The 21,577-nt window shown below is 66.2% G+C and overlaps 1 protein-coding gene across 6 annotated transcripts; it reads left to right on the plus strand.

Annotated features, from left to right (window-relative positions):
- Positions 1 to 815: 815 nt before the first annotated feature.
- On the plus strand, positions 816 to 21,307 carry CAMK2B (calcium/calmodulin dependent protein kinase II beta). Of its 6 annotated transcripts, none has more exons than XM_040618185.1 (21): positions 816 to 970; positions 3,844 to 3,938; positions 6,720 to 6,779; positions 7,307 to 7,361; positions 7,467 to 7,532; positions 9,203 to 9,275; positions 9,850 to 9,952; positions 11,071 to 11,154; positions 11,529 to 11,623; positions 11,839 to 11,961; positions 12,051 to 12,134; positions 12,934 to 12,976; positions 13,493 to 13,567; positions 15,315 to 15,355; positions 15,434 to 15,505; positions 16,748 to 16,792; positions 17,111 to 17,159; positions 19,899 to 19,974; positions 20,063 to 20,157; positions 20,845 to 21,079; positions 21,150 to 21,307. In XM_040618185.1, the coding sequence occupies exons 1-20, from the start codon at positions 906 to 908 to the stop codon at positions 21,075 to 21,077; spliced, it is 1,632 nt and encodes a 543-aa protein (XP_040474119.1). In that variant the 5' UTR covers positions 816 to 905; the 3' UTR covers positions 21,078 to 21,079; positions 21,150 to 21,307. The 6 variants fall into 6 exon arrangements, with proteins under 6 accessions (XP_040474119.1, XP_040474121.1, XP_040474124.1 ...); XM_040618186.1 differs by having other exon boundaries at positions 817 to 970; positions 15,318 to 15,355; XM_040618187.1 differs by lacking the exon at positions 16,748 to 16,792.
- Positions 21,308 to 21,577: the final 270 nt, after the last annotated feature.

Consider the following 21,577-nt stretch of genomic DNA (forward strand, 5'->3'; position numbering starts at 1 on the left):
AGGATTTTGCTCCCCCCCGGTGTTTTGCCTCGGGCGGGGGGGGTGTGTGTGTTAAAGCCTGGAGGGGTTGTTTGGGGTGACATTGGGGGTGACATTGGTGTACGGGGGGGCTCGATATTGGGGGGTGTCCCGCGGGGGGGGTGGAGGGGGATGGTGGAGGGAGTGGATGTGGGATCCTTGAGAGGAGTGTCTGGATATTGGGGTCTTTTGGGGGGCGGATGGGGGCTAGGGGGGCACGGATTTGGGGTCCTTTGGGGGGATGTGGGGTCCCTGGGAGGGGATCTGGATATGGAGATATTGGGGGGGTGCCGAGGAGGGGGTCTGGATATGGGGACTTTGGGGGGGGGGGGATGTGGGTCCTCGGGGTGAGGGCATCGTGAGTTTGGCATCCTTTGTGGAGGTGGTGTGGGATCTGTGGGAGGGGGTCTGGATACGGGGATTTTGGGAGGGGGGAATCAGGGAGACGGGTCTGGATATGGGACCTTTTTGGGGGGAGGACACACAACACACGGGGACGTGGGTCCCTCCACCTGCGGGGCATTTGAGATAAAGGGGTCGCAGGGGGGTGGTCTGGCCCTGGAGCCACTGGGGAGAGGGGGATCCCCGCGGGGTACCGGGGGTCCAGCCCGGGGGGGTTGGGGGGGGCGCGCGTGGCGACGAGCGGGGGGGTGGTCCCTGGCGCGGGGGCAGGTCCGAGGCGGCGGGTGCCCCGGGGGTGGGGGGGATCCCAGCCGCGGGGGGGGGGGGATGGGGGGCGGCGGGGGCTGTCCCGGACTGGTGCCTCCCCCGGCCGGTGCCTCCCCCGGCCCGGCAGCGCCTCCTCCCGCCCCCCCGCGCCAGGCGGAGCCGGAGCCGGAGCGGAGCCGGTGCCGGGGCGGCTCATTGCGGCGCGGCGCGGCGGCAGCATGGCCACCACCGTGCCCTGCACCCGCTTCACCGACGAGTACCAGCTCTACGAGGAGATCGGCAAGTAAGGGCCGCCGGCACCGGCACCGGCACCGGCACCGGCACCGGGCACGGGCACGGCACCGGCCGTGGGCGGAGCGCGGGGGGCGGCGGGGGCGGGGGGCGCTGGCCGGGGCTCCGGCCGCTGCTCGGTGCAGACGTGACGCATCCCCCCCTTCCTCCGCGGGACGGGGCACCCGGGACCGGCTCCCCCACCGCCTCCGCCGCCCCCCTCCCCTTTACCGGCCCTGCCCAGCCCCCCCCCCCGGCTGCCCCCCCCCCTCCCGCCCCGTACTGCCCTCCCCCCGGTACTGGCCCTGCCCCCCCCCCCCCCCCCCCCCAATACCGGCCCCCGCCGGTCCGGTGCCTGCCCCCCAGCATCTCCCCTCCCCGCCCCAGCCGCAGGGACCCTCGGGGTCTTACAGCCCCCCGGGGCGGCCCGGACCCCAAGTTCCTCCACGTACCCCCGTCCCCATGGACCCCCCAGTCCCTGCAGCCCCCTTGTTCCCCAGGGACCCCCCCATCCTTACAGGCCCCCCTGATCTTTCCTGACAACCCCCCTCCGGTCCTTAACTATGCCCCAATCCCCCCAGACCCCCCCAATCCTTCCATATTTCGCCCCCCCCCCCCCTCCCCGCCCCGGTCCCCAATCATCCATCCCTATAGATGCTCCCAGTCCTTATAGCCACCCTTGACCCTATGGACCCTCGTCTCTACAGACCCCCTCCTCCATGTCTCCTGGCCCCCCAGTCCTTATAGATCCCCCAGCACTCCCGATCCCGCTCCTGGCTTCTACAGCCCCCCCCCCCCCCTCCAGTCTTTACAGCCCTCCCTTGCTCCTACAGACCCCCTCATCCTCACACACACACACCCCCACCCATCTCTGAAGATCCTCTGGTCCTTAGAGCCGCCCCAGTCCTTATAGACCCCCATCCCTCCAGACCCCCCCTTACTGATACCCGCACCCCCGCCCCCAGCCCTTACAGCCGCACCAGTCCTTATAGACCTCCCAGACCCCCTCAATCCTGAGAGACGCCCCCACCTGAAGCCCTTACACCCCCCGGCCCCTATAGCCATCCCTCATCCTCCAGCCTGTCCTTGAGTACTTATAGGCACCTGCTCCTTTCAGACCCCCCCCATCCTCCAGGCCCCCTTGCCCCCCACCCCTATGGATCTCCCAATCTCTCTGCGCCCCCCATTGCTATAGACCGATCCATGTCTCCCCTCTGGTCCTTATAGCCCCTTCTCAGCCCCCAGCCCCCGTTAGACCCCTTTGGGCCTTATATAACTCCCCAGATCTGCTGCCCCTTCCCCCAGCCACCGGTCCTTATAGATGCCAGCCCTTCTGGACCCGTAGTCCTTAAAGACCCCCAGGTCCCCCCTGCCCCTCCCACCCCCATCCTTCCACCTCCCCAGCCATCCCTCCATCCATGACCCCCCCCGGGATGTGTGCTGGGGGGATCTGAGGAGAAACTCGTTTGGGGGGGGGCTAATTTGACCCGAAGGCCATGGGGCGGGGGCAGATCCCCTGGACCCCCGTGCAGACTGGAGGGAGTAAAACTGGGGGGGGGGGGCATGCGGGGGCAGACCTTGTCGGGGCAGAAGGTATGCCCCCCGCAGCCGGGGGACATTTTGCAAGGATAGATGTGGTCCCTTTGGGGGTACCTGGGGGGGTGGGGTGGGGGGAGATGTGGTGCCATCAGGGGCTATTCCCTCACTTTCCCCCAAATCCAGCCTGTCCTGGTTGCCATGGCAACGCAGATCCCCCCATCCCTCCATGTCACCCACCAGCCGCTGTGCGTGTCTCCCCCCGTGCCCGGCTTGCCAGGGACATCTGCCCCCGGTCGGTGGGGAAACTGAGGCACAGGGCGGGGGGGGCACAGCAAATAGCAGTCGTCCCTCCCACAGGAGCTGGCACCCACTGTGTCCCCCTGTCCCCGGGGCCACGTGGGAGGGGATGGGGTGGCCGGGGGGTGCAAGGCCAGAGGGGATCCCCCCATCCGCCAGTGGTGGCAGGGTCCTCACCGTCTGGGCCGGTGTGGGGCCCTCGGTGTCCCAGGACATGGGGACCCGGTGTGGTGGCAGAGGAGCACCTGGCCCCCAACCTCCTGGGGCCCACGTGTCCCCCGCAGGACCCTTGGTGTGGCGGCACAGGGGTGCTACTGGCACGGGGGTGCTGCCAGGCTCTGCCGTGACCCCAGCCCAGCACTGGGGGCTGTCCCCTGAGGGGGTTCCTTGGTGCCACCCCAGACGCTGCCCTGACCCCTCCAGCGTGGGTGCTGCTGAGCACCAGCTGCCCCTGGGGACTCCGGCAGGCAGCGACGGGCAGGAATGTTGGTCCTGGGAGGGGGACAGGTGGTGGTGGCACTTGAGGGGGCTGCAGGCGAGCGGGTGTCCCTGCCCAGTGTATGACCACACTGTCCCTGTCCCCGGGATTGCCGGTGGCCACTGGCCCTGTGCCCGCTGCTACCGCTGCCACCATCGCTACCACCTCCGCCACCACCATGGCCACTGCCGCCACCATGGCCACCGCCGCCATCCGGGCCACCCGCCGTCCCCATGGCAACGGGCTGCCGGTGCCGGATCCTTCCCACGACCCCCTCCGTGATGCTGGTCCCAGGCCCCCCCGAGGCGCTCACCCCCCCGAGCCCACCCCCACCACATGGCACCCCCCAGCACCCCCATCCGCAGGCCCCCAGCGTGCCTGGGGCGGGGGCCAACTGGCATCGGGGCTCCCCCGGTGTCGGGGTTCACCCCACGGGTGCTGAGTCACGGCCGGTGCAGCCCCTGGCCCCGGGGTGCTGAGTCACGGGGTGGGAGCCCACCCGTGCCTGGTTTCGGGGTGGGGGGGCTGAGACAGGCGGGGGGCACTGAGCCTGTCCCCCCCGCCCTCCCCAGGGGGGCTTTCTCGGTGGTCCGGCGCTGCGTCAAGCTCTGCACTGGCCATGAGTACGCCGCCAAGATCATCAACACCAAAAAGCTCTCTGCCAGAGGTAGGACCCCCCGGCGACCCCCCGGCACCCACCCCGGGGCCACCCCCAGCCCGGCCACCCGGGTGCCCATGGTAACACCCATGGTGCCCGTGACACCCGCGGTACGCATGATGCTTGGGGGGGGGGGGGGGGGCTCCACGGGGGCTGGATCCAGCTCTGCCTCTCCCCGCTCCCTCCTGCTACCCTGTGGGACGCCCCCCCCAGCCCCAGGGTGCCCCTCGGAGCCCCGCAGCAGCCGTGGCGTGCCCTAGGGTGTGCACATGCGTGAGCAGCTCTTTGCGTGTGTGCATGCACATACGTGTGTATATGCATGTGCTTTGTGCAAAGGGGTCTGTGTGCGCGCAGCTGTGAGCAGTGTGTGTACACACAGGTGTGAGCAGTGCGGGTGTGTGCACTCATGGGTGTGAGCAGTGCGTGTGCATGGGCATGTGTGTGCACAGATGTGTGCAGTGCGTGTCCAATATGTACATGTGTATGTGTGCATAGGTGTGTGCTGGGGTGTGTGCATGCTTGCACAAGTGTGAGCTGTGTGTGATGTGTACATGGGGTGTGTGCAGTGTGTGCGTGCACAAGTGTGTGCGTGCAACAGTGTGAGCTCTATGTGTGCATGTGTGTGCACACAGGTGTGTGCGTGATGTGTACATGGGGTGTGTGCATGCGCAGGTGTGTGTAGTGTGTGATGTGCACGTATGTGTTCATGGATGTGTGCAGGCACATGTGTGTGCACATACGTGTGTACATGAGGGTGTGCACATGTAAGCAGTGCGGGGTGCACGAGTGTGTGCTCACACAGGTGTGTGTGCAGGGCTGTGAGCAGGCAGAGTGTGCGCGCGCTGTGTCAGTGGGTTTGTGGGTGTGTGTGCAGATGTCAGCAGTGCATGTGTGCAGTGTGTATACAGGTGTGTGCACTGCATGTGTGGGGGTGTATGTGTGTGCACAGGCGTGAGCAGGGCATATGCATGTGTGCCTGTACTGGGCCACAGGGTGTGTGCACCCCTCAGCAGTGTGTGTGTGACCCTGTGCGAGGGGTGTGTGTGCACAGTGTACATGGGTGTGGGGGTGTGCACACGTGTGAGCAGGCAGCACATGGTTGCACTGAGTGCGTGCGGGTGTGCTCTGTGTACACACGTGTATGTACCTTGGCCATGAGTGTGTGTGCATGTGCACAGGTGTTTGCTCTGAGTACAGTGTGCATGGGGGTGTGTGCACATGTGTGTGCGGGTGGGGGATGTGTGTGATTGCTATACACGTGTGTGTACATACACACAGGTGTGGGGGGCTGTGAGCAGGTGCACACCCTGCCTGGCACAGCCCTTCCCTGCTCACACACACACACGCATGCGTGCGCGCACACACACACGTACAGAGTGTTACAGCCACACACCCTGACACACACGTGCACAGACAGGTAGAGGCACACGACCTGATACACACAGACACATACACACAGAGGTACAAGCTGCATGCCCTGTACACACGTGTATGCACGTGGACAGGTACAGCCACATGCCCTGATAGACATGTACACAAACACAGCTACAGCCACACGCCCTCACACACACACAGATACAGCTGCACATCCTGACACACACACATCACACACACACGCAGAGGTACAGCCACACGCCCTGATACGCACATATGTGCAGACATACAGGTACAGCTGCACCCCCTGGTACGTACACACAGGTACATCCGTGCGCTCGTACACTGGCAGTCACAGGTACGCATGTGTACAGCTGCAAACAGGTGCAGCTGCATGGATGTACAGCTGCAGACACAGCTACAGCCACACATAGGTACAGCATCACCTGTAGGTACACCTGCACACACAGATACTGCCATGCACGCAGGTACAGCTGCACACCACAGTACACACACAGGTACAACTACACACACAGGTACCACTACGCACATACACTCATACAGTGGCAAACACATGTACACACGTGTACAGCTACACACAGGTGCAGCTGCACGCATGAGCGCAGCCTCATGGATGTACAGTTGCACACAGGTGCAGTCACATGTGGGTGCAGTGGCACACGTGGGTACAGCTGTGCACAAAGGTGCACCCATGCACACAGGTACAACCGCATGGATGTGCAGCTGCACACACATGTTGTACTGCCGCAAGCTGGGACAGTGGCACACACAGGTGCACGTGCACATGGGTACAGCCGCCCGCAGGCACACCCGCACGCGCAGGCACACCTGCGCAACTACACGTACTACCCCCCACAGGGACAGGGACACCACACATACATCCACACCCACAACGCATGCACAACCACACCCATGCCCCCACACACATGTGCACAAGCACACACACATACAACCAGACGTGTTTGCACACCCACAGGCACATATGCACACATCCATACATGCACAACCACACAGATGTGCATACACACATGCGCAGTTGCACACATGTGTGTACACATCTGCGCACAGCCACACACCCACGCACCCACATGTGTGCACACGCATGCAAACCCGCACACAGGTGCACATGCCCACGGGTGCACACCCACACACTCGTGTGCCCTGGTACACGCCGGCGCATGCATGCACAGTGACACACGCATGCACACCCACACGCACCTGCACAGCTGTGCGCACCCACCCACAGAGCCATGTGCACGCACGAGCGGGCACCTGCAGGCTCCTCGGGCTGGGGACAGGGCTGGGGAGAGGGACCCCCTGTGGCGCGGGTGGGGCTGGGGTGCCCCGGGGTGGGGGATGGGGGGCGGGGAGCTGGCTGACCCCTGTCCCCCCCAGACCACCAGAAGCTGGAGCGGGAGGCCCGCATCTGCCGGCTGCTGAAGCACTCCAACATCGGTGAGTGGTGCCTGGCCCGGACCACCCTGGGGACAGGCTGGGGGCCACCATGGGCGTGCGCAGGGTGCCACCCTGGGATGCGCTGGGTGCCCACCTGAGGACGTGTGGGGTGTCACCCCTGGGGTCCTGCTGGGTGCCACCCCAGGGACACGCTGGGTGCCACCATGAGGGCGTGCCACCCTGGGGACATGTGGGGTCCTGCTGGGTGCCACCCCAGCGACACACTGGGTGCCCCCTTGGGGTCCTGGGACACGCTGGGTGCCACCACAGGGGTGTGCCGTCTGCCACCCAGGGACACGCTGGGTGCCCCCTGGGACATGCTGGGTGTCACCCTGGTGACAGGTGGGGTCCTGCCCCTGGGGTCCTGCTGGGTGCCTCCCCCGGTGACGCACTGGGTGCAGATGTGAGGGCTGCATGACATGGACACACGTGTGACAGACGTGGCGGCTGCCCGGGGCCCGTGGGCTCCTGGGGCCGAGGCTGAGCCTGTCCCTGTCCCCATCCCTGTCCCTGTCCTGTCCCTGCAGTGCGGCTCCATGACAGCATCTCAGAGGAGGGTTTCCATTACCTCGTCTTCGACCTGTGAGTGCAGCTGGGGGGGTCAGGGGGGATCGAGGGGTCCCGGGGGGGTCGGGGTGCCCAGGCACCAGGGTCCCAGGGTGACGCGGTGCCCCGGCTGCGTTGCAGGGTGACCGGTGGCGAGCTCTTTGAGGACATCGTGGCACGGGAGTACTACAGCGAAGCTGATGCCAGGTGAGCCCCCATGTCTCCCCCCGCCCCCCCCCCCCCCCCAAAGCCCCCTGGACACCCCCAGCCCCCCCCAGTGCCCCCCCCCATCCCCCGGGGGGGCTTCAGGGATGGGGCAGCTCCAGCAAGGCAGGCAGGGGGGGGAGCCTAGTGGGTGGGAGGTGCCCACCCCCTTATTGTAACCCCCCACCGACTTCCATCCTGCTGCCGGGTGATCAGTGGGGCCCCCCACATCCCCCCCTCACCCCATGCTCCCACCACCAACCCCCGCCGCTGAGGCCTGGTGCTGTCATGATGTGCCGGGGGGGCTGGTGGCGGGTGGGGGGCCCCCAGGGCCCCCCCGTGCCTGTAGTGAGCCCCCAGCACCCTGTGTGCCCACCGTGTGCCCGTCCCCGTGGTCTCTGGGCTTTCACAACATTGTTTCTCCCCCTCTCTCGTTCCCCCCATCTCCACCCCCCCCGTCCCCCCTCCCCGTGCCCTTCCCTCTGCCCTCTGTCCGTCCCTCCTGTCCTCCCCCACCCCCACCCCCCCACCCCCCTGTCTCCCATCACACCTCACTTGGGCTCTGCGTGTCCGCGTGTCCGTCTGTGTCTGTCCGTCCCACCGCTGCCCCCCTGCTTGCTACCCCCCCGGCGCCCCATTCCCTGTGTTTTGCCTCCTGCCCCCCACCTGCCCCTTACCTGCCTCCTTGCCCCCCCCCGCCCCCCAACCTGCCCCTCTGTCCTTCTCCCTCCTGCCTCTGTATCCTCCCCCCCCCCCATCCTCCCCCCTACTCCCACCCCATTCCTCTCCATCCTGCCCCCCCACCCCCTTATCCCCACCCTGCCCCCCCTCCCGCCCCCCGCCCCCCGCCCCCCGTTTTGTTTTGCAGTCACTGTGTCCATGAGCTATTAGCACGCGTTTCTCCCACCCATCACTTTGCCCCTGTGCAGAGGGAGCCACAGGTCAGTATAATGGGGGGGGGGCGGGGGGGCCGTGCCCCCTGCGCTGCCCCCACCCGCCGGAGCATCCCGCTTCCCGGCCCCCCGCTCCCCTTGCTGGGACCCCGCTTTGGGGCTCTCTCCTCCCTCCTTTTTCTGCCCCCCCTCCCCCCAAATTTTTTGCCCACCCCTTGCAGGGAGGTACCCCCCCCCCCCACATGCCCCAGCACCCCCAGCCGGGCAGGGGCCCCTCACTTCACCCCCATTTCAGCCTCTCATCCCCCTGCTCCTTCCTTCTTTCTTTCTTGTCTTGTCTCCATCCGCCCTCCCCGCACCCCCCTGTCCCCCCCTGTGAGTCCTGTCTGGGGGACCCCAGTGTCCAGGCAGCAGCAGGGCTGGGGGGGGTCCCCATGGCCGGCGAGGGGGCACAGCAGCACCATTAGGGTGACCCCCATGGCTCCATGCCAGGAGGGGAGCACCCCCTGATGGGCACCCAGGGGTGACCTCCCTCCAAGGCAGTGTCCCCCCCGCGGGGTGACCCCCCCAAGCAGGGGCGCAGGGGGGTGCCAAGCTCAGCACCCCCCCCCGTATGAGGTCACTGCGAGTCCCTCCCAGGGCGCAGCGGGCGGCTGGCAGCGGGGCGGGGGGGCCGATTTGGAGGGGGCGCAGGTCCCAGGTGGCCCTGGACAGGGGGGGTGGGAGGTGGCGGGGGGGGGGCAGCATGCCCCTGACCCCCCCTCTGACGTTTGCGTGCAGCCACTGCATCCAGCAGATCCTGGAGGCCGTCCTCCACTGTCACCAAATGGGGGTCGTCCACAGGGACCTCAAGGTGAGTGTCCCCCCGTCCACCCGTCTGCACAGGGCGCTTCTCCCCCCTCCCCAGGTCTTTCCCTGTGTCCCCACATATGGGGTGGGGGGGGGGTGGGGGGCAGCTTTGTGGGTCCTCAAGCTCCCGTGTCCTGGGGTGTGTGTCGCTGAGCTCCCCGTGGGGCTGGCGGTGTCCCCTCTGCTCTGGGTGCCCCCACCTGCCACCTCCCCGTCCTGGAGGTGCGTGTGACGCCCCAGGCGGGGCAGCCTGCGCTGAGCCCGGCGCTGTGACCCCCCGCTCACGCACACAACCCGCCTTGGGGTGCTGGGGCGGGCATGAGCCAGGTGGGACGCGGGGCTGGGGGGGTGCTCGGGGCTGGCCCTGAGGCTGCAGGGCGGTGCCGGGGTGAGGCCAGGGGTGACACGGTGGCACCGTAGGGACGGCAGGGGGACTGCCACCCAGGCACCCCCCAGCACTCGGCACGGGGACAGGCAGGTGGGCAGCGCCCGCTTGATGGCGGCGGCAAAGCCCCCTCTGCTCCCCCTCTGGTGTCCCCTCTCCCCTCGCCACCCTGTGCCCGGTGCTGCCGTGGCAGCCGGAGAACCTGCTCCTGGCCAGCAAGTGCAAAGGGGCAGCGGTGAAGCTGGCAGACTTCGGCCTCGCCATCGAGGTGCAGGGGGATCAGCAGGCCTGGTTCGGTGAGTGCCCACCGCGCCCTGCCCTGTGCCCACTGTGCCCTCCCTGTGCCCACTGTGCCCTCCCTGTGCCCACCGTGCCCTCCCTGTGCCCACTGCGTCCTCCCCGTGCCCACCGTGCCCTCCCTGTGCCCACTGTGCCCTCCCTGTGCCCACTGCGTCCTCCCCGTGCCCACTGTGCCCTCCCTGTGCCCACTGTGCCCTCCCTGTGCCCACCGTGCCCTCCCTGTGCCCACTGTGCCCTCCCTGTGCCCACTGCGTCCTCCCCGTGCCCTCCCTGTGCCCACCGCGCCCTGCCCCCGTGCCCACTGTGCCCTCCCCGTGCCCACTGCGTCCTCCCCGTGCCCACCGTGCCCTCCCTGTGCCCACTGTGCCCTCCCTGTGCCCACTGTGCCCTCCCTGTGCCCACTGTGCCCTCCCTGTGCCCACCGCGTCCTCCCTGTGCCCACTGCTTCCTGCCCACCGCGCCCTGCCCCGTGCCCACTGTGCCCTCCCTGTGCCCACTGCATCCTCCCCGTGCCCACCGTGCCCTCCCTGTGCCCACTGCATCCTCCCCGTGCCCACCGTGCCCTCCCTGTGCCCACTGCATCCTCCCCGTGCCCACCATGCCCTCCCCGTGCCCACCGCTTCCTACCCACTGCTCCCTGCGTCCTGCCCACCGCATCCTGCCCCATGCCCACCGCTTCCTACGCACCATGCCCTGCCCCGTGCCCACCGCGCCCTCCCTGTGCCCACCGCGCCCTCCCTGTGCCCACCGCGTCCTGCCTACCATGCCCTGCCCCATGCCCACTGTGTCCTACCTACCGCACCCTGCCCCATGCCCACCGCGTCCAGCCCAGCGCGCCCTTCCCCGTGCCCACTGTGCCCTTCCCCGCGCCCACCACATCCTGCCCCATGCCCACCATGCCCTGCCCCATGCCCACCATGTCCCTCCCCCGTGCCCACCGCATCCAGCCCCATCCCCACCGCATCCCCACCCCGTGCCCAGCACACCGCTGCCCTGTGGCTGTGCCCCAGCCCCGTGTCCGCTGCCCGCTGCCTCACGCCCACCCTGCCCCTGCCCCTGCCCACCCCCTCCCGCCCGCCACGGCTCGGCTCAGCTCCTGCCATCTCCACCCCAGGCTTCGCGGGCACGCCGGGCTACCTCTCCCCCGAAGTCCTGCGCAAAGAGGCCTATGGCAAACCCGTGGACATCTGGGCATGTGGTAAGAGCCCGGCCCCGCCGGCCCCCCGCCTCGGTCCCCTTCCCCATCCCTTCCTGCCCCTTTCCTGGCTCCGTCCCAGTTGCATCCCAGTCCCATGCCAGTATCATCCTCTTCCCCATCCCAGTTCTATGCTGGTCCCGTCCTAGTTCCTGTCCCAGCCCCATCCCAGTCCTCATCCGTGTCCCCATCCTGGTCCTGTCCCCACCCTGGGCTGTGTGCCCCGGCTGTGCTGTGCTCTGCTGGGTGTCTGGATGCTGCCGCGGGGAACACGGGGACAGGCCAACCTGGGGACACTGGTGTCCCTGGGCAGGGCCGGAGGGAGCCGCGGGGAGGTCCCTGTTCCCCTAGCCCTGACTCTGCTCTCCCTCACCCAGGCGTCATCCTGTACATCTTGCTGGTGGGGTACCCCCCATTTTGGGATGAGGACCAGCACAAACTCTACCAACAGATCAAGGCTGGTGCCTATGACGTAAGTCCCCGGTGCCAGCACCCCCTGCACTGCAGCCGGGTGGCCCGTTAACTCTGGAACCTACTGAGGGACACTACAGCTAATCATCACCAGGCAGAGCCTGGGGGATGGCTTTGGGCCACATCTCTGGTGGCTGCCCAGGGACTTGGCAAGGGGACTCTCTTGGCAAGGCTACTCTCCCCAGCCATCACCCCCGTGTCCCCACCCCTCCCCAGTTCCCTTCGCCTGAGTGGGACACGGTCACCCCCGAAGCGAAAAACCTCATCAACCAGATGCTGACCATCAACCCTGCCAAGCGCATCACAGCCCACGAAGCCCTCAAGCACCCGTGGGTCTGCGTAAGTGCTGTCCCTGCTCCGTGTCCCCCCGGTGTCCCCCCAGCCCGGTGGCCCCTGGCGCCTGGCGCTGACCCCGTTGTCCCCCGCAGCAACGCTCGACCGTGGCCTCCATGATGCACAGGCAGGAGACGGTAGAATGTCTGAAAAAGTTCAACGCCCGGAGGAAGCTCAAGGTGAGGGATCCTCAAGGGACGGCGTGGGCTGGATCCGTGCCCGGTGCTTCCCCCCCAGCGCAGCAGCCACTGTGCCCACGCCGGGGCCGTGTGCTCCAGCCAGCGCCCGCTGCAGCACGGTCCCATCCCCCATCCCAGCTACCCCTGCTGCCACCCCGGTGCTTCCCTGCCTGGCGTGGTCCCATCCTGGCAGCGCCCTCGTGCCTTCCCGCGGGGCGCAGCCCTGTCCCAGCGGTGCTGTGGCCCCATGCCTGGTGCTTTGCTATGTGGGATGGTCCCCTCCTGGCTGTGCCTGCTGTGGCATGGTGTCACGCTGGCCATGCCGGGGGCTTTGCCGGGGGCCGGGGGCCCGTCCCAGTGATACCCGGCGCGGCATGGCCCCAGCCTGCCCCTGCCCGGCAGGTTTCCCAGCACCCTGGTCATGCCCAGTGTGGTGCCCCCTGCCATGGTCCCATCCTGTCCTGCCTGGCGTGTCACACCATGCCATGGCCCTATCCTGCACCCCTCCCCCCCATCCCATCACCCCCGCCCCAGCCTCACCATGCACCCCCTGCCGCACTGCCCCCCCATCCCAGCATGCCCCCCGGCCTCATCCTGCACTCGTTGCCCCCCCATCCTATCGCCTCCCATCCTCATCCTGCCCCACTGCCCCCCCATCCCATCACCCCTGCCCCAGCCTCATCCTGCACTCCCTGCCCCACCCTCCCCATCCCATCATCACCCCCATCCTCATCCTGCACACAGCCCGACCCCCACCCCCCACCCCCCACCCCAACTCACCCTGCCCCCTTCCTTGCAGGGCGCCATCCTCACCACCATGTTGGCCACCAGGAACTTCTCAGGTAAGGAGGGGCTCCCGCTGGCTGGGGGGGGCCGGGGGCCACAGCCCCCCCGCCCGCAGCCCCCGCCGAGGCCGGTGCCCCCCTCCCCCTCTCTCTGTCACTGTCTTTCTCTCTTTCTCCCCCTCCCCCCCTTAACCCCCCCCCCATTTTTTCCCTGTCGGCGAGGACGGGGGCGTGCATTAGCCAAGGGGGGGGCAGGATCCGCCCCCCCCCCGCCCCACGCACACAGCAGCAGGTAGTGCCGGGTCCCCGTGTCCCCCCCCCCCGCCGACTCCGGTGGCTGGCGGGGGGGGGGGGGGACACGGTGGGAGGGGACGGAGCAGCACGAGCCACCCCCAGGCCTGAGGCCGGGGTGATGGGCACCCCAGGGCTTGCTGTTGGGGGGCGGAAGGGTGGGAAGGTGGGGGTCTTGGCTGCAGCGCCCCCCCCCCCGCCCACCTGCCCCCTCCCCCTAACAGGAGCTCTGCTCCCTTCTCTCCTCTCTCTCTCTCTCTCTCCTGCGTCTCCTGCCCGCAGTGGGCAGACAGACCACCGCTCCTCCGACCATCTCGGCGGCCGCCGCCGGGGCCCCCCTGGGGCTGGTGGAACAAGGTAGACGCGTCCGCAAAGGGCCCCCCCGGCCCCCCCGGCCCTGCTTGGTTTCTGTGTCCCCCCCATCTCCCCGCCCCAGATCCTTTGTCCCCATGTCCCGTCCCCCCAACCGTCCTCTTCCTCACACCTCCCCCCCCCACCCCCCCCAACGGGTTTCGGGTGCCCTCCTCGGAAATCGGAGCGCATGCATGGACCCCCCGCATTGCCTCCCCCCGTCCTGCACCCCCCAGCCTCTCCCCTTCCCCGTGGGGACTGAGAGATGCCACCGTCTCCCCCTGCCGCTATCACCCCCCGGTTGGCGCCGGGGGGGAGTCTGCGCCCCCCCACCCCCCTGCAGTGCTTGACCCCCATTCCCGGGGGGGTTGCTTGGGTGCTTGTGCCCTGCTCTGGGCCAGTGGTCCCTGGGGGGAGGATGACACACTGTGGTGGCACCCCCAGGGGACCCCCACCTGGGTCAGCAATGGGGAGCTGGGGCAGGGGGAGATAATTTCAGGGTGCCCTCCCCATTGCTCCCACCCCACGGCACTGCCCCCCAGCCCCTGCACACAGAGGGGCCACGCTTGTGCATGGAGGGGGGCAAACCAGCTGCATGCCCTGTGGTCCCCCCGTGCCCCCCCCGTGTCTGCCCCTCGCGCACACCCCCAGCATGTGCCCCCCCGCCCTGCATGCCCCCCTGCATGCCCTCTCGCACGTTCCTCCCCCACGGCTTCCCGAGAGCTGTAGCCAGTGTTCGTGGCACCGCGAAACACTCGGCGGGTCTTAAACCATGCCCCCACCCCCAGGGCTACAGCGGCCCCCCCCCCCTGCGCCGGGGAAACCCCCCTCCGCCCCCCCTAATTCGGCTCTGGTTTAAACCCCCACCTCTCAGCGCCCGCCTGCTTTCAGAGGAGGGACCGGGACCCTTGGGGACACCCTGCCAGGGACCTCTGTAGGGACATGGGTCCACGGGGGGGGCAGGGGTGTCCCCTCCCCCCCCCATTTCCCCCCCACCCCCCCCCAACATTGGGTGCTGATCCATGCCACCCAGCTGTCACCAGACTTGCACAGCGCCCCCCCCACACTGTGACGCTAGCAAGGGGGTCCTCGAGTTCAGAGACGTGACGAGGATGCTTGAGGTGACACCCCCGCCACCGCCAGCTGTGCCCCCCTGCCATGTCCCTGTCCCCCCCACTGGCCAGAGAATACGACAGGAGTGACAGATGCTCCCCCAGCCCCCGTCCTCGTCCCCCTCCAGAATGGCACTGGGTGGGGCACAGGAGGCCGCCCCCCCCCGACTCAAATATCTTTTTTATGTTTTGTTTTTTTTTTTTTTTATGTTTGTCCCTTTTTCCTCCTTTTTCCACACGTTTCTCTCTCATCCCCTCCCCCCCTCCCCTGCTCTCTCTTGCTTTCCTCTCTGCATTTCTCCAAGGTAAGCCAGCCCTGGCCCCCCTCTGCGGGGGCCACCAGGATGGGACCCCCCACAGCTCATGTGTGTGTCCCCCAGGTTGGGGACCCTCCCCTCAGGCTGGGGACACCCCCAGGATGGGGACATCCCCAGGTTGGGGACACCCCCCGCTAGGTTGGGGACACCCCCAGGTTGGGGGACCCTCCCCTCCCAGAGTGTCTCCCCTCCGCAGCACCTGGGTGGTGGGTGCTGGTGGCACCCAGTGGGTCATCGGGGGGGGGGGGGGAGCACTGAGGGAGGGACAGGGGGACACACACACAAGGGAGGGGACAGCTGCTGATACTCTCTCCCCCTTCGCAGCAGCTAAGAGCTTACTGAACAAGAAGGCAGACGGCGTGAAGGTGAGGGGCTGCGGGGGGGAACCGCGGGGGGGCTGCCCCCCCTCCCCGTGCCACTGAGCCCCCTGTCTCTCCCCCCAGCCCCAGACCAACAGCACCAAAGGCAGCGCCGGTGTCACCAGCCCCAAGGGGACACTCCCACCTGCCGCGCTGGTAGGTGCCCCCCACCCTGTCGTCCCCCCTCCTGGCCACATCCATCCCACCATCCCATCCCATCCATCGCCATGCGCCCACACCCCCCCCCCCGCCCCGGCCTCGTCTGTCTGTCTGTCCAGCTGTCCCTGGGGTTGCTGGAGATGGGGGGGTGTCATGAGGATGGAGGGGGGGTGCAGGATGCAGGCAGGATGCCCCTCGCAGGGACGGCAGGTGGGTGCAGGATGGGTGCAGGGGGGTGCATGTTATGGGTGTGGCGGTGCCCCGTGCTGCGGACCGTGCGGTGGGTGCAGGATACTGGCCCAGGGATGGGGCTGCTGACCCTGATCCTGCGGTGAGGTAAGTGCAGGATGCGGCACAGGGCTGCCAGGCTGGTGCAGCGGGTGCAGGACGTGGGGATGCCCTGGCAATGCAGACAGCAAGGTGGGTGCAGGATGCGGGCACGGGGGTGCCCGCCGCCACCCAGCTGGCACAGCGGGTGCGGGGTACGGGCACGAGCGTGTCTGGCTGGTGCCGTGAGCACAGGATACAGGCGTAGGGATGCCCAGCGGGCACAGTGAGCGCAGGGTACAGCCGTGGGGATGTGTGGTGGGTACAGCAAGTGCAGGATCTGGGTGCAGAGGTGCTCGGCTGGCGCAGTGCGTGCAGGACACGGGCATGCGGGTGCCCAGCTGGAACACTAAGTGCAGGATATGGGCACAATGACGCCCAGCTGGTGGACACAGGCACGGGGGTGCGCAGCCGGCACAGCGAGTGCGGGACACGGGCACCGGCGTGCCCAGCGAGTGTGGGACACTGTGGGTGAGTAAAGGGGAATCCAGCCCATGGAGCGAGTGCGGGACGCGGCAGAGGGATGCTCAGCTGGCACAGTGAGTGGAGTTCACGGGCACAGGGATGCCCGGTCAGCACAGCAGATGCAGGACACGGGCACGGGACTGCCCGCTACAACCCAGCCGGCTCTCCCTCGGCTGTCTCGCTGCGCCGCTCCCCCTGCTCTCTGCCCCCTTCCCCGCCTCTCCCACCTCCGTCTTTCTGTGAATTAAACCATTTGGCTTTCGCTGGACTAATGACTCTCTGCTTCTCTCCCCCCCTCTGCCCCTCCCCGAATCCGGTCTGGGTCTCTCTTCGCCCCCGTCCGCGTGCTGCTCGCTCCGTCGTCCTCCCCCTCCGTTGTCCCCCTCCCTGGGCTCTTGCTTCGTCCCCCTCCCCCCCCCGCCTCTGTCTCTCTCCCTTCTCCCGTAGGAGCCTCAAACTACTGTAATTCATAACCCTGCGGACGGCATAAAGGTATTGCTGCCTCCCCTCCCTTCGCGCCTCGCCGCGTTCGTTAGCCCTCGGGGTCGTCTGGGGCCCCGCTTTCCGCCTCCATCCTCGCCCCAGCATCAGCCATGGCGCAGGGTGGGGAGGGGGCTGACGTGGCGCTGGAGCGGATGAGGAGCGCGCACGGGGCGCAGTGATGGTGGGGGCTCCCCCCCCACGGCGTCCGCCATCGCCGGGGTCCTGCTGAGCCCCGGCCGGGCTCACACCCGCCGCCCCCGGCTGGGCCCGATTCTGACCCTCTCTGTTTGTGTCTCTCCCCCTGCACCGCCGCTGTCCTGCTGGCAGGAGTCGTCCGATAGCACCAACACCACCATCGAGGACGAGGACACAAAAGGTGACGGGAGGGCTGCGGAGCAGGGCTAGCACTGGGATGCGCTGGGAGGGTGCTGGAATGTGCTGGGATGCACTAGGATGGCACTGGGATGCACTGGGAGGGTGCTAGAATGCACTGGGATGGAGCTGGAATGCATTGGGATGGCACTGGGGTGCACTGGGAGCGTGCTGGAATAGAGCTGGGATGCACTGGGACATGCACTGGAAGGGTGCTGGAATGCACTAGGATGGAGCTGGGATGCACTGGGATTTCACCAGGATCCACTGAGATGGCACTGAGATGCAATTTGACGAAACTGGGATGGCACTAGGGTGGCAGTAGAATGCATTGGGGTGTACTGGAATGGCACTGGGATGGCACCAGGATGCATTGGGATGGCGCTGGGATGCATTGGGGTGCACTGAGAGGTCACTGGGATGCACTGGGACAGCACTGGGATGAAGCTGGGATGCACTGGGATGGCACCAGGATGCATTGGGGTGCACTGGGATGCACTGAGATGGCACTGGGATGCAATTTGATGGCACTGGGATAGCACTGGGATGCATTGGAGTGCACTGAGACATCACTGGGTTGCACTGGGACAGCACTGGGATGGAGCTGGGATGCACTGGGATGACACCAGGATGCATTGGGGTGCACTGGGATGCACTGAGATGGCACTGGGATGCAATTTGATGGCACTGGGATGGCACTGGCATGGTGCTAGGGTGGCACTAGGATGCATTAGAGTGTAATGGAGTGGCAGTGGGATGCACTGGGATGGCACTGGGATGCACTGGGATGGAGCTGGTATGCACTGGGATGGCACCAGGGTGCATTGGGTTGTACTGGAATGAAACCAGGATGCATTGGAACACACTGTAGTGGCACAGGGATGGCAGTGAGATGCTCTGGGGTGCACTGGGATGGACTGGGACACCACTGTACTGGCATAGGACACATTGGGATGGCACTGGTATGGGATGAGATGGCACCAGGATGCATTGGGGTGCACTGGCATGGCACATTGGGGTGCACTTTAATGGTACAGGGATGCACTGGGATGCTCTGGAATGGCACTAGGATGCATTGGAGTTAACTGGGATGGAACTGGGATGTATTGGGATGCACTGCATTGGCATAAGGACAGCCTAAGGATGGCACTGGGATGCTCTGGAATGGCTCTGGGATGGCACTGAGCTGCATTAGGGCGCACTGAGATGGACTGGGATGGCACTGAGATGCTCCAGCATGCACAGGGATACAGTGGGATGGTACCAGCATGAACTGAGATGCACTGGAATGGCAGTGTAATGCACTGGATGGAACTGAGGTGTACTGGAATGCACTAAAATGGTACTGGGATGCACTGGGAAGCAGTAGAATGGTACTGCAATGCACTGAAATGGAACTGGGATGTATTGGGATGCACTGGAATAGCACTGGGACACAGTAGATTGTCACTGAGATGCAGTCGGATGTCACTGGGATGCACCGAGGCAAATGGGAGTGTAATGATATGATCTGGCATAGCACTGGGGTGTACTGGGGTCGAACTGGTCTGTATTGGAATGCACTGGAGTGGCAGTGGGATGCAGTAGGATGGCACTGGGATGCACTGGAGTGGCGTCAGGATGAATTGAGACATTGGCATATAGTGAAGTGGGCTGCATTGAAATGGCACTGGAGCACACTGGGATTGCACTGAGGTGCACTGGGACACGCTGGACTTCAACAGCATGACACTGGGATGCACTGAGATGGAACTGGGGTGAACTGGAATGCACTGGAAGGGCACTGGGATACAGTAGGTTGGCACTGGGCTGCACTGAAATGGACTGGGATGGTCCTGAGATGTACTGGTGTAAACTAAGATGTTTTGGGATGCCCTGGGATGGTAGTGGAACATACCTGATTGTAACTGAGATGTAGTGGGATGCACTGGAATGTACGGGTGAGTCACTGGGATGCAGTAGGATTGCACTGGGATGGAACTGGGACATATTGAAATGCACTGGGGTGGCTCTGGGATGCACTAGGATGTATTGGAGCACACTGGAGGAACACTGGGATGCACTGGGATGCAATGGGATAGCACTGGGATGTGTTGTGATCACTTACATGGAACTGGGATCTATTGTAATACATTGAGATGGTACTGGGATGCACTGGAATGGCACTGAGACAGAGTGGGATGGCACTGGGTGTATTGGGATGCACTGGAATGGCACTGGGATATAGTGGGGCATGCAGGGTTAACATTGGGATGCACTGGGAAGCACTGGAACATGCTGAACTGGCACTGGGAGGGCACTGGGATGGCACTGGGCAGCACTGAGGCATGCTGGGAGGGCACAGGACCCCTGGGTGTGGGGATGCTGATACTGGTGTGGCAGAGCTGTGGGGACCCTGGGTGCGTGGAGGTCCCTGTGTCTGTCCCCATGGTCTCTGTCGTTGTCCCCGTCCACAGTCCCTGTGCCTGTCCCTGCCATGGTTTGTCTGTTCCCCCCACCCCCGCCATGGTCCCTGTCTGGCCCCATGGCCCCCCTCCCATGTGTCCCTTCTCCATGTCCCATGTCACCGTGTCCATCCCAATGTCCCGGCCACTCACCCCCACAGCACGTGTCTGTCCCTCTCCCCTCAGCCCCCCCGCTCCCACCTGCATCACCCCCCACCCCCCCAGTCCCTCTGCTCCGCCCCAGGGGACCCTGGCACGGGGACAGGGACAGGGCAGTGACACTGGCCATCCCCCCCCAGCCCGCAAGCAGGAGATCATCAAGATCACGGAGCAGCTCATCGAGGCCGTCAACAACGGGGACTTCGAGGCTTATGCGTGAGTGGGGTCCTGTGGGCGGGGTTGGGTGGGGCTGGGGGGGTGGGGCAGGGCGGGGCGGGGCTGCCACTCACCCACTGCCTTGCAGGAAGATCTGCGACCCTGGGCTCACCTCCTTCGAGCCTGAGGCCCTGGGCAACCTGGTGGAGGGCATGGACTTCCACCGCTTCTACTTCGAGAACTGTGAGTGCCTGTCCTGCCTGTGCCCTGCCTGTCCTGCCCACACCCTGCCTGCCCTCTGCCTTTGCCCTGCCTGCACCCTGCCTGCGCCCTGCCCATCCCTTCTCCATCCATCCTGCCTGTCTCTGTTGCCCCTGCCTGTCCACCCCGGCTGTCCTGCCTGTGCCCTGCCTGCCCTGCCTTTCTCCCTCCCCATCCTACCTGTCCCTTTGCCTGTCCCCTGCCTGTGCCCTGCCTGTCCCCCTCGGCTGTTTTCTGCCTGCTTGCCCACCCTGCCTGCCCAGCCTGTCTGGCTGCCTACCTAGCTGGCACCTCCTGTCCTGCCTGTCCACAGCCCTGCCCTGCCCACCTGCCTGGATGCCTTATCTGGCCCTACCTGCCCCCACCCCCCCCACCCCCCACCTGCCAGGTAGTCTTGGCCACCCACTGCCCATCCGTCCGTCCATCCAACCTGCCTCGCCCCTGCCCAGCCCCTCTGTCCGTCCTTCCTGTCCCCCTGCCCGTCCCCTGTCTGGTCGCTGTCTGCTGCCCCGCTTGTCCTGCCTCTTCCCCATCTCTGCCTGCCTTGTCTGGCCTGCCCGCGCCCCCGTCCGCCTGCCCATCCCTGTTCCTGCCCGGCCACCCCTCCGCCTGCCCTGCCAGCACCCCTGCCCCTCGCCCTGCGCGCCGCTGACGGCCCCCCCCCCGCAGTGCTCTCCAAGAACAACAAGCCCATCCACACGACCATCCTGAACCCCCACGTGCACGTCATCGGGGACGACGCCGCCTGCATCGCCTACATCCGCCTCACCCAGTACATCGATGCCCAGGGCCGGCCCCGCACCAGCCAGTCCGAGGAGACCCGCGTCTGGCACCGCCGCGACGGCAAGTGGCAGAACGTCCACTTCCATGGCTCGGGGGCGCCCGTCGCCCCGCTCCAGTGAAGGTGAGTGCGGGATTGGGGGGAGGGGGGTGCCCTGCTTCTGGCTCACCAAGGGTGTCCCCCATCCCCACAGAGCTCGTGGTGGCTGTCCTGGTTCCAGCCCGACGGAGACGGCGATGGGAGCCGAGCCGGCAGCCGGAGCTGCGGCCCCGAAGCACGCGTCCGCATGCCTGTCCCCCCTCCGCCCCGGCCCCTGCTCCTCCCCCCACCAGTGCCTGTGTTTGCAGAAAACAAAAAGACAAAAAAAAAAAAAAAAAAAAAAAAGCCAAAACGATGAAAACAGAAAAAAGAAAAAAAAAAAAAAAAAAAAGGGGGGGGGGGGGAGAAAAACCCCCCACCAAACCCCAACCCAAACACACACCCAAAAACCAACCCAGCCGCTCAGCCACAGGCAGAGGGGCTGGGGGGGACAACCCCACAGCCAGACCCCCCCTCTCTGCCCGTCTCCGCCTGGGGGGAGTGTGTCTCCCAGCTGGTGGAAAGGGGGGGCAGTGGCGGGGG

The sequence above is a fragment of the Falco naumanni genome, chromosome 19 (genome assembly GCF_017639655.2).
Source record: "Falco naumanni isolate bFalNau1 chromosome 19, bFalNau1.pat, whole genome shotgun sequence".
Classification (NCBI taxonomy): domain Eukaryota; kingdom Metazoa; phylum Chordata; class Aves; order Falconiformes; family Falconidae; genus Falco; species Falco naumanni.